General features: G+C 37.6%; 1 protein-coding gene across 1 annotated transcript; it reads right to left on the reverse strand.

Moving 5' to 3' along the window:
• Positions 1-722: 722 nt before the first annotated feature.
• Positions 723-9,313, reverse strand: LOC149205317 (DNA replication licensing factor MCM3 homolog 3-like). Its single transcript, XM_089394993.1, has 17 exons — positions 9,150-9,313; positions 8,930-9,042; positions 8,497-8,705; positions 6,959-7,089; positions 6,590-6,828; positions 6,239-6,475; positions 5,997-6,151; positions 5,668-5,876; positions 5,282-5,450; positions 4,969-5,171; positions 4,782-4,841; positions 4,552-4,644; positions 2,375-2,565; positions 2,201-2,272; positions 2,038-2,106; positions 1,082-1,226; positions 723-975 (listed from the first exon to the last, which is right to left on the reverse strand). Exons 1-17 carry the CDS (start codon positions 9,213-9,215, stop codon positions 919-921), a joined length of 2,418 nt encoding a protein of 805 aa, XP_089251119.1. The 5' UTR covers positions 9,216-9,313; the 3' UTR covers positions 723-918.
• Positions 9,314-12,666: the final 3,353 nt, after the last annotated feature.

Genomic DNA, 12,666 nt, shown 5'->3' on the forward strand with positions numbered 1-12,666 from the left:
TTGAAGTACACTTTCATGCCAAATGATCATGCTTAGACATTAAATCACGATGTCATAGATATCCAAGGAATATGTACATGTTCTCTAAATCTTTTTTATGGCATCATTTGAACATTAGCAAAATGCTTTGTATTTAAAATTATGTTAACAGATCCTCTTTATTATGCTTGTTGGCATGTGTTATTCATCACTTTGTGAAAAGAGACGAATCATCATTTTGTTTGACCTTTAACTATTCATAAAACATAATCAAACCAATCCAGGCCCCGGACACATTGAAAGGAATCTGGCCATTAGTCCACAGATGGAGAACCACTTCATTAATGTGGGTGGGACTGAAAAAGAAAAATCATGATACTGGCAGAGTGCACTTAATAAGTATGTGCAGCCGTTTACTCTGTTCCTCAATTTTAATTAGTTATTAGTCATAAAAAAAACATCAGTCACGACAATTATCTGTGACAAATTTTGTTAGTGGCAGTCCATTTGAAAAAGAATCAAAACACTAGACAGATCAAAATATGGTTATCAAAATGCCTTTACTTTTTCAAGATCAATTTAACCAGTTAGCTTTATCATGGTATTAACAATAATTACAGTCTATAGATGATCCAAAAAATATGCAAATGGCACAACACCTTAAATCACAGATCAACATAACTTTAATCCAAGTACTAGCAGAACTAGCCTTGTTAACTTCATAGTTCAAGATGATAACAGTCTACTCCAACTTAATTCAATAGAATGCTAAATTTCATTATATATTGTTAAAAAACAAACGAAATATGGTGCACCAAAACTAAAAATAACTAAACCAACTCAGAGGCATTCTTTGTATGTTAAACTTTTGCTGAGCCCCTGTTTCTTTTCTGCACCTCAAATACAGAGACACTGGATTGGCTTTATATATGCTATCATTCAAACAAGGTAAACAACTTGATCCATTATCATCAATCTGTTTGCAGTTTGCAATCTCTGCAATATCAACAAAAAAATATGATTTAGCCCTAAATATGCAAAGAATAAATTCATAAAGAAATCAAATCGATGTAACACTCATACAAATAAAAAGAAAGTGTACCTGTAGCAGGCATGTTATCTCAGCCTGTGTGAATGGATCGTGAGTATTCCCCCTATTAACAACATTTCCTATTCTATCCATACTTATTTGCTCCAAGTGATTAACCATCATATATTGACTGAATGCTGCATTGAATCTATCTTCTCTGTAACATCACATTCCAGTTATTGTCAAACTAAGTGTCAAATCTTTTGCCCATAGAACAAAATAGTGAAACTTAACAAACACAATATAGATAAACATTAGTCAAATGCCCCACTTCTGAAGGTATCCAAATCTATTTTCTCTGTAGCATTGCAATCGAGTTACTTGTTAATCTGTGTTAAATGTTTTGCTCATATAACAAAATAGTGAAACTCGACAGAACACAGCAGATAAAGAAATAGTGAAATGCCCCCGCTTGGAGGTATCTAAAAGAAGTACAGATGCACTAGATGCAATAAATTTCCTCGAGCAATGAAAACCAAAATCTATATTGAGTGAAACCAAGTATCAAATTTTTTGCTCATAGAACAAAATAGTGAAACTTTACAGACATCATATATAAGCATTAGGCAAGCACCCCAAGTGTGAAGGTATCCAAGTCTATTTTCTCTGTAACATCACATTCCAGTTGTCAAAGTATGTGCTATAAATATTTTTCTCATATAACAAAATAGTGAAACTCAACAGAACACAGAGCATTAGTGAAATGCCCTCACCCCCTTGGAGGTGTCCAAAAAAAGAAGAGATTCACTAGATGCAATAAATTTCCTCGAGCAATAAAAACCAAAATCTACAATAATCAAAAAAATCAATAACTCACAATCTAGATTCCATGTTGAAAATCTGAAAGCAGTTGGACTAAATTACCATTTTCTGCCATTCTTTCCCTAAAGCAAGTGCTTAAATGAACATAGTAACATACAAAACAAACAAAACATTACGATCAAGTAAAATAAGTTGAAAGAACATACCTTTCAGTTGAAATGTCCATTTCTGAAGCTGCATTTAACCCATCTATATCCATATCTTCTGCTGTTTCACTGCCAATCCATCCATACAAATACCCTCAGTCAATTCAGTTGTCTACCTCCAAAGTCTAGAATTGAACTCTAAGCAAACTATTATTAAGCTTACTCAGGGACAGTTGATTGTGTTTGGGTTCCACCATTGCCTTCACCTCCACTGCCATGCTTCCGTCTTCTTTGCCTGCATTAAAAACCAAAACTCAAGCTTAAATATATATAAAATTCTCTAATTTGTCAGATATTGAACTGGTGAACCACCACACTTGTGATACTAGGAATCTACCTCTGTGTGTTTCCGGTACCATTTGGATGATCGTCGTTGTTATCATCATCATGTCCGTCATCTCCAGGACCACCATCAGCCTGTTGTTTCCTCTGCATTTCTCGCTCCCTTTCCTCCATTTCTGTCAGCTCAGTGTGGTATATAGCAAAATTGAGGACTTTGAGGGCAGACTCTACATCTGATTTTAACACCTGAAAAAAACAAGGCAGTAAATGACAATAAACAATTAGCTTTGATCCAATATATTTACATTCTTAGTTTAACTCGTTATAAAATCTCAAGGACCCTGGAATATAAACAACAACTTTTTGGTGAACTTAAAACTGTAAACAATGTAACTTTGTACAGCCTCAAGATGTATCATACTATGCTAAATATAAACAAACATCAAATAATATATTGACACTAAACAAGTTTTATTTTTATTTTTTTATTGTGGGGAAGAGGGGATCCATTCCAAGTTTCAACCACATGACTAGTTTTTTGGATGCTAATATCAAAGTAACAGCTTATATATCAGCTGAAATCTCCAATGAAATCGACTAAAACTAACTCAAATCAAGCAACCATGACTACAAATTTCATTTAATCCAACAGTCTCATTGCTGTATACTTGAGTCAGCATAGCTGCAACATTGACGAAATGTATGCTTTGCAGAGGTAAATTTTAGGCCGGTAAATAGTGGCTTGCTCGGTCAGTGAAAGCAAGTAGCTAATATATAGCCCCCGTCAAAGTTCACATCTCACTCTTTGTCATGCTAGTAATTGCGTTTGTACATGTGGATGTGTGCCAGCACATATCAAAGCAATTAGGACCAGGTGCCAGGAGCAAATCCTGGGAGACTTTGGCAAAATAGATACAACCCACTCAAGGCTGCTTGATCAAATTTAACCAAATTGAATGGTGCTAGTGGGTTCCAAGTAAATGCTGAATCTGGGCATTTTAGCCACATCATGATAAGAGGAATCCAGTTCAATAAAAAAAATTAAGCTTCAACAACATTCAAAGTACATTCCAAACAATCTGAGACAACAACAAAACCTAATTCACATCCATACGAGTTCTTTGCAAAGGATGCTTTAGCCCAAGTGGGGACAGAAGCAGTCATCTCAAATGATAGAAGTTGCTTGAATAGTTGTAGCCCAAAACATGAAACAGATAGGAGCATATAACAGAAATTAAAAATAACGAACATGGTTTAATCTTAAAACAGGATTTTCAAAGGCCTATCTGCCTGTAGAATCCCTAATAGGAATCAGAGCCTGGGCACTATTAGCTGTTCTGTAATTTTTCAACAGTGCCAACATGGAAGAAACATATGCCACAATAGGTGAAATTTAGGTTTGTCAACGATGGCTTGCCAAAGCCAGGTCAGTTAAAACGAGTAGCTAAATATATAGCCCCCAGCAAGGTTCACGTTTCACTAAATGCCATGCTAGTACTTGCGTTTGTGCATGCGGATGCATGCCACCACACATAAAAGCAGTTGGGACCAGGTGGCAGGTGCAAATGTTAGGAGATTTTGGCAAAATATATACACCCCACTCACAGCTGTTTAATCAAAAGTAGCCAAATTGAATGGGGTTAACAGGTCCCTGGTAGTGCTGAATCTGGGCATGTTAGCCACATCATTATTAGAGGAATCCAGTTCAATTAAAATAAATAATTTTAAAATGGAGGTTAAAAAGATCTTTTAATTACATTTCAGATGCTCAGTGACAACATGCAACATGCATACAAGTTCTTTGCAGGAGATGCGTTAGACCAAGTGGGGACAGAACCAGTCATCTCGAATAATAGAAGTTGCTTGAACAGTCATAACCCAAAACATAAAAAAGGTGGGAGCATATAATAGAATTAAAATCAATGAACATGGTTTAAAGCAGGATTTTCAAAGTCTCATCAGTCTGTAGAATCCCTAGTTGGGATCAGAGCCTGGGTACTATCCACTGTTCTATTATTTTTCAACAGTACCCACCGCCACCCATAACCAAGATTGATATCCAAAGGAAGTGTTGGTAAATAAAAGGTTAACTAACATTAAATATAGCTCAAATATCATAACTCTGTTATGTAAATTACATCATCATTGACTTCAACGCAGTCGTGTATCTGTTTAACACAGGTACGCACAGCTGTGAAAAAGCAACCAAGATAGCAGATAAAGCTTTCACACCTGATTCCTCAATTTCATCTTGGCATGAGCTGTTGAAAGACGAATTATAGTCTCCAACGAACGTGCAGTGATTGGTAACGTCCCTCCCCCAGACTGCAGCACAAACAGAAAAGGAATTTCATCCAGGACATCCAAGAAAACACATACCTTGTGATATTGATGTGTTAATTATTAATTAATAGCAACCGTAAAACAAAAATCTCAGCGGACAGGTAGGGCGGTTAACTGACCTTAGCTTCTGAGCCTGCATTACGCATCTCAGCATACGTAGATGCAATATGTTCTGATGCCTGTAGTTTATCACAAGACAAACAGTCATTCAGCAAGATTATACAGTTTCATATATGCAATAAAAATATAGTAAGACAGAATCACGAGACACGAATAAATATACATGGTCGAGATATAGAAGAACACCTCATCCGTCAGAACAGGTTGATGTCTGCTCTTAGCATAATGAATGTATTTCTTTAAGAATTTAACAGTAAGGTTCTCACTTTTCAAATGCCTCGTCTTTCTCTCGCCATGCAGCAGACGATTGTATTTCACAAAGATCGATGTTGCCAACTCTGGATCATCTTCTTCTGTGTGTCTTGAATTTTCATCAGCCACCACCATCCCTGGAGAAATTAACATCCAAAGGGATATCATTCCAGCAGTCTTCCCACGGAAGTTTTAACAGGTGCAATGAATAAAAGGTCTTCATCATTTTAGCAGAGTGTATACTCACCACCATCTTCGCCTGAAGAGCGATAACGATGCATGCGTAGAACATGCTCAGATATTCGGCGATCAACATCGGGGTCCATTTGATCAAGAACAATAAATAGCAGATCAAAACGAGAGAGTAAAGAATCTGGAAGACCAATATTCCTGGTTGGAGTAAGTGAGCGGTCGTACTGGACAAATGAAATTATTAAGAGGCTGTTAGAATGAAAAGTATTCAGAAAACACAATCACCAGGGAATGCAAACAAATTATATACTATACCGATATCTCAGCCAAGAATATCAAGTGGATAATGCTTTGCCGTGTGCAAAAATAGCGAGCCTAGCTTGAAAATTCAATCAATTATGTAATTGCTGTAATGAAGGGTGAATTACTGAAAAAACTTACTGTGCCATATATAGGATTTGCAGCAGCAACCACACTACAACGTGCATTAAGTGATGCGTGAATGCCAGCTTTAGCAATTGTTACTGTCTGTTGCTCCATAACCTCGTGGATGGACACACGATCTTGATCACTCATCTTATCAAATTCATCAATGCAAACAACACCACGGTCGGCCAAAACCATTGCTCCAGCTTCTAACCGGCGTTCACCTGAAATGCTTACAACCAGTTAGCTGACTTCAAAGGATCTCTTCAACAACAAAATTTATTTCAATTTAAACCACAAGAACAAATTATTATCCATGATAACATGTAGACAGAAAGTATTACCCGTTTCTTGGTCAGAAGTGACAGCTGCTGTCAAACCTACACCAGAGGATCCTCGACCTGTGGTTGAAATTGCTAAAGGAGCAATATTCATAATAGCCCTCAACAGTTGGGACTTAGCCACAGATGGATCACCAACCATCATCATGTTGATATCCCTGTAAATGAAATGAAGATAATAACCTTAACTCAATAACGTCAAGACAGAGGAATGTGCAGCAAAAGAAAGGGTTTAAGGTACTTACCCTCTTAAGTGAGTTCCATTCTTGAGATTCTTCTCCACTCCCCCCAGTAGCTGTAAAATGACAGCTTTCTTTATCCAAGTGTGCCCATAGATTGATGGAGCGAGTGAGTCTGCCAGTAAACCAAACGTATCCTGTCTATTTGCTATTTTCTTGATGTTTTTGATATCATCACTAGTAAAAATAGGAGTGTTTATCTCTTTATTTAGCTGGGAGACATTGTTGGCAACAATGACCGTCCTGCATCGAGTTAATCTCAGCATATCATATCCAAACAGAACAGAACAAACTAGATAACCAAACCCTATTAAACCATAAGAGATTTAGAGAATTCAGAAACGGTTATCACGATACCTGAAGACCCCATTAACATTGCCCTTGCTCTTGCCAGGAATTGCTTTGTAGATTCCTACAACTGTGACACGGTCTCCAGGCTTGCAAGTATCCACAAGGTCATCCTCTAGAATGATATCAACTGACCTAGGAAGCTGCCCTGGAGCAGAGTTTTCAGGCACTTCTTGCATGGATATTGTTTGATGGTCTTTATATTTGCACAGACCAAACTCGGTCACTAACAAATTCCCTTGGTCATCCTGTTACAGCATTCATGAAACAATTTGTTTCAACATATGAAAATTTTAAAGCAACTTTAACTGCTATAAAAACCTTGTCTCGTGAAGTATGCAACAAAACCATTTTCACAGCAAAGCAAGGGAGACTTACTCGTGTAGGATACACAGAACCTGTGGGTAGGCCAGTAGCTGATGTAATGTCTCGGTATTCACGGGATGTGAATTCTCCAGTGGTGGGACAATAGTGGACACTCTTTACAACCTTTGGCCGTACTAAGGAACCTGGAGACAACATTAAATACCGTTTAGAAGGGAAACAGAAACATTTGGGCCACAAATCAGATTAAGGAATAGAGAAAAAAAAAAAGTATCCAGCTTGGACTAATGACTATCCTATAATCGGCACTATATCCATTGAGGAGAGATAATTGCCCACTATTGGATTTGTAGTAGGGCGTGCTGGGAAATCTGCACTCCCGACAACTACAATACCCACACGCCAACTAGTGCATAGTCGCTAGATAACAAGATAACACATGATCTTGGGCAGATACCCCGCGGCTAGTAAAATTAATAAAAACTGGATACAAAAGCTTGTACCATATTACAAAAACACTACAATGTACAGCCCAGGCTACCAACCAAATCCATAAAGTTATATAGCATGCGTTAAGGGAAAACGCAGTCACCAATCTTGAAATCAAGATATGATTGTACTTATTCTATATTTTTCCAGAACTGTTGTTGTAAAATACTTTCGAAATAGATGCATACCATGAAATGCCAAAATCCATGCCATAACTGCTAATGCTGACTTCTCTAACTGGTATTTATGTTTGTTTAAACATCATAATCATTTCTGTTCTAAATAGCATGCATTGCAGCTGTTAAATGACCTTATCTATTCTATAGATAGGTCAGAGGTTGGACTGAATTTGAAAGAGGAAATTTGTCTGGATATATTGCACACTTCTTATATGTTTAATTTATACTACAGGTAAAATCTGATGACAACTCAGTCCAGAATATGGCACATATCTGAGGCAGAGGGAGATTCAAGCTCTATCAACAGAGTTAAGTCACAGGATTTTATAAACCGAACGCTATAACAGGCTGCCGGCCGAAACCATTTGTGATAAAGTACACAAACAGAAGCCAGCAGGGCACTAAAAACATAATAAAAGACAAAGAGAAACCTCAGCTTCATTTTGGCTAGACTTTCTTACAGCAGACTTGACGTGGCAATACGGGCCAAGTCGGGTGCTTGATTCCCTTAATAGCGTATCATTTAGGAGTGAAAAAACTTATAAATAAAAATAAAATAAAAGAACAAAAATAAATATAGAAATTAAAACCAGCAAAAATAAATAGATAAAGCCCTCTTTAGAGACCTAACAGACCTCTGATTGCTTATAGATTGATTGCTTAAGCTTCCTAACTGTTCTGACAATTAGTATTCATCCTTGAAACACATTATAACTATCAATTACATGTCATGAAGCAAATTTTCTGGTGCTAGTACGAACTTTTGACAGTTATTCAGACATTCGCTCATGTAACATATAATGACACAGTTCTTACCATTGATTAAACATATAATGACACAAAGTTGCTGATGTCTTTGAAGGAAAAATAAATAAAATGACCAAATCTAGTCCCTAAAATTTTCGATAATGACGATTTACTTACACTTTGTAACGATTCCCTCCACACTGACCAAGCTGCCAAGGAACGGAGAAAGAAGCTCTCTGGGGGTGAGCTTGTGAAAGCCAAATTGCCCTTCAAACCCCACTTGAATTTGCTGCCCCTCCCGAAGATACTTGGGATCCACATTCCTCGTAACCTCAACCAACGCATCAGAAAACGGTTGAAAGTACTCACCGGGATTCCGAATCAACCTATTCGTTCAAGCCGTAGCATACAAACTGCAGGGCTTTAGTTCACAACACTAAATCAAAGGGCTAATGCATAAAAACATTCACGCTGTAGCATACAAACTGCGGGGCTTTAGTTCACAGCACTAAATCAAAAGGCTAATGCATAAAAACCTACCTATGTTAAGAGTAAGATCGAATAGGAATGAACATTCTCCAAAAATATGGTAGATGGGTACGGTGAAAACCTGCGAGTTAAGTCAAGGTTAAAGTTTCGCAGATCTGCCATGTCTATAAGCAAGCGATGGCGACCCTGTGTGATCATACTCCTGATCTTGTCCATGTAAACGCCTTGCCCCACCTGTATGCATAATACATTGCCCATCCATTCGTTAAAGAAAAACGCCACACCAGCTAATTACAGAGAAGAACAGGGCATGAAAATGAAAATCACCATGACTAACTTACATCTTGATCCAAAAAGTCCATAAAAGTGCGCTTATGTGCCAAAATGGCTTCCTCGTTGATATCCATTGTCAAATGCGTGATTGATTAACGACTCCAACAGATCTCTGTCGCTGTGGAGCGACTGCAATGCAATGCAAAACTCGAGAGAACTAAGAAAGGGGCATGGCGTCGATGGACAAATAGTCTTAGTGTGGTGGTTCTCTTTTGGCGGGAAACAAAGAACATGTACTGGCATGGCGGGAAACCAACGTGGAGAACCAATAGAAAAAATATATATATATATATATATCTCACAACACTATTAGCACCCATGGTATTTTTGGGGCAAGAAATAGAAAGTCCGACTTTCTCATGAAAAAAATTAAAAATAAAAGCTCACGCTAAAAATTATAAATTAGTTTTGAAAATAATAGAAAATTTGGTAAGATTATAATTGAAGCATGAGGTGAGGTGGAAGTATTGAACTTGAACCATGTTTGTTTGATGAGGAACGCAACCGTTGCACCCACGCTTGCACTAGCTACAATGGAACGGACTATGACAACAAGAGCTGCAGCTTCGGTATTCTCCTAGATTATCGTGGTTTTGAAATGTTACAAGCAATAAACGTGGAAAATACCTATTTTCTTCTCTTTGCTTTCCACATTAACCTTGAAATAGTTCCATGCAGTACAAAAACCTGTTAATCTTTTTTGCTGACATTAAGATATCATGCTATCTCTATTGATTTTTTATAATTCGCATGGGTTATTAATATATGTAATCATGAGCATTGGAATCTTTATGAACATTGGATATTTTATACTTTCGTATTTCCGCTATCACAGTATGCTCAATTCCATTCGTTTTTTATAACAGGGAAATATATTATTTATTATATGCATATAGAAACAATATTATGTAGTGGAAAATATATGGAATTATCTGATTCGAAAACTGGACTACCCCAAAACTATCCTGGGTGACAATAATTTTCAACCCTTGGTTTATCCACTTTTTAGTCAAGCATCCCTTATTCACGCAACAATTAAATTTAACTGTTAATTTGGCTGTGTGCCATTGCCACTCACAATGTCCTCCTCACTCTCGAATCATTACCTTTCTCACTCAATGGTTATGCATATAATGTCCTTGGACCTTCAATGAAGCTTGCTTTCACTTTGATTTTGCATTTAAGGATTTTGAGAAACAATAAAAGTTAAATACTTTTAGAAGGCTTTTCGATGATTTTCATTGACTTTTGGCCAGTGCCTCTATCCAGTGGGAAGTGGAGTCGAAATACATCTAAAGCTGAGATTATGGTAGAAGAAAAAGGGAGAACACTCAATGCTAAATGGGGAGGTGAAACTATATGTACTTTACAACAAATTGGAAATAAAGGGAAATTGATAATGAAATATTCTGGCGATGAATCACATTACTAAATGACAGAAATCTAGAGTGAAAGATTCTTCACAGCAATAAAATTTGGTAAAAAAAATTAAAATTTAAGTTATCGCAGTCAAATTTCATGATTTTGGGTACCACAAAGGTTTAATGTTCTTGTTAAATCTATTTTCACCATAAAAAAATGATTCAAACGCTCTAGCAATCGGTAAATTAGACAAGAAAATTATCCTCCAAGATTTTGTGGAGTCTATAGACAACGCCTAAAAAATCCATAAAAACTATTTAAGATAATCTTAAGAGAGTCAAATATATGATCTTTGCAACCCTAACGTAAAGATAAAGAAATCTCTTGCAACTAATTTATATCACTTAAAATAATTCCAAAATCATATACATCTTCTTCTTCTTTTTAACAAAGTCAGTTACTCAATTATTATTCCAAAAAAAAGAAAAAAGAGGGAGACATGCTCCCATTACATCAAGCCCAAATGGGAGAAGACATCCTGCAGAGGGCAAACAGTCCCTAGTCCCTATCTACCAAGTTCTTCCCCTTTTGTTAGTGAGGTTACTAATTGCACTATCCTTATAGCAAATTACACCTACATAACATAAAAGACTAGTAGTGGTAAGACTTTGCAGAAAAGAGAAGAATAAGGCAATTACATTAGTACTTGTTGATTGAGGGATCCTAATGGGGTAGAGTCCAATTCTTGCTACTTTGAGCGTTAGAGTTTTCCTTGTCTGATTAATAAGTAAATTCTTCAAATAATTGATCGTTTCATCCAAATGCCTACACTTTTGTTTTAGTGCAAACATTTCTTTCCGTTGCTCTTCCATTTGTCTCTTTAGGAAGGAATTCTGAGATTTGGCTTCAAATTTGTAGTCTTTGATCGTTTCTCTAACCTGCTCAATCATGAATTTGTTGGCTTGACAGACTGCGCAATTTTCGCACTTCGAGACATCTGCAAAGCGGGTTCCGATCCATTTTTCCTAAAGGGAGAAGGTAACAAACCCAGTAGATAATAGAAGGGGAAATAAGACACAGAGTGAAGATACAAAAGCAACCTCTAGACCCACAAAGACCCATAGCTGCCAGAGAGAGGGAAACCAGGCTCCAAAAGCAGAAACCACACAAGCTACGTGAAAGCTAAAGAATCTGGGAGGCGGGGGCACCAGAGTTGCGTGGTGGTGGGGGCTACAGGAGCTACGCAAAGGCAAAAGGTTCGGAGCCTCCTCCAGAGATGCGCGAAGGTGGGGGCCCCTAATGTGCGCGAAGGCAATAGGAATTGGAAAACATCCACCAAAGTTGCACGAAGGAGAGGGGCAAGGCTAAAACATAGTAGATAAGCATGGTCCCCCAAGGGGTGTAGCGACAAAGACATAGGAGGAGGAAAGGGAGGGCAAAGATAGCATCGATAAAATAAGACAGACGGAGGGGAAGAATATATCGCTGCTCAGCTTGCCACATCAGGGAAGAGAACATTAACTTTCCACGAGAAGCTTGAGAAGCTGCAGTTCGCTTGATAGTCGTAGACTAACTATCTTGTCTATTCTTGGGGATTTCCTTTGATTTCCTAATCTTTTGAGATCTAACCATTCGAGCTGAAGTGGCTATTACCCACCTTAATGTTCTCTCCTCGGTTGTAGTTCTATGCACATTGAGAAGAGAGATCTTATGGGATCAATTTCTGAGCAATCGCATTATCAATTCTAGATTCGCCCATAAGACGATTGACAGCCAGATTCGCCTGCATGTCGGCGGTACGACTATTTTCTCTAAGAATATGCTTGAAGGTGACTTCACCTAGAAACTGTAAATTTTTTCCCACCCATTTTGTTATTTGTGTTAGGGCCTTGTTCTTGGGGCTTCTGCTTTCCACCATCGATTGGATTATTATAGAAGAGTCCCCCATTATGACAAGATTCTTCATACTTTGTTGCCTTAATATTTCCGTTCCCAAGAGGAGGCCATATGCTTTTGCCTTGTTGTTGGATAGTTCTCCTAATCCCCATTCATAAGTGATATGATTTTTCCCTCCTAGGTCAAAAATTATACCTCCCGCTCTAGCCTTGCCTAGGTTGGACTTAGAAGCACCATCAAATAGTAAGTAGGGCCTATTTAAATTTT

Source organism: Pinus tabuliformis, chromosome 1_2 (genome assembly GCF_031772625.1).
Source record: "Pinus tabuliformis cultivar Carrire ecotype Pingquan chromosome 1_2, CPIR1, whole genome shotgun sequence".
Lineage (NCBI taxonomy): Eukaryota > Viridiplantae > Streptophyta > Pinopsida > Pinales > Pinaceae > Pinus > Pinus tabuliformis.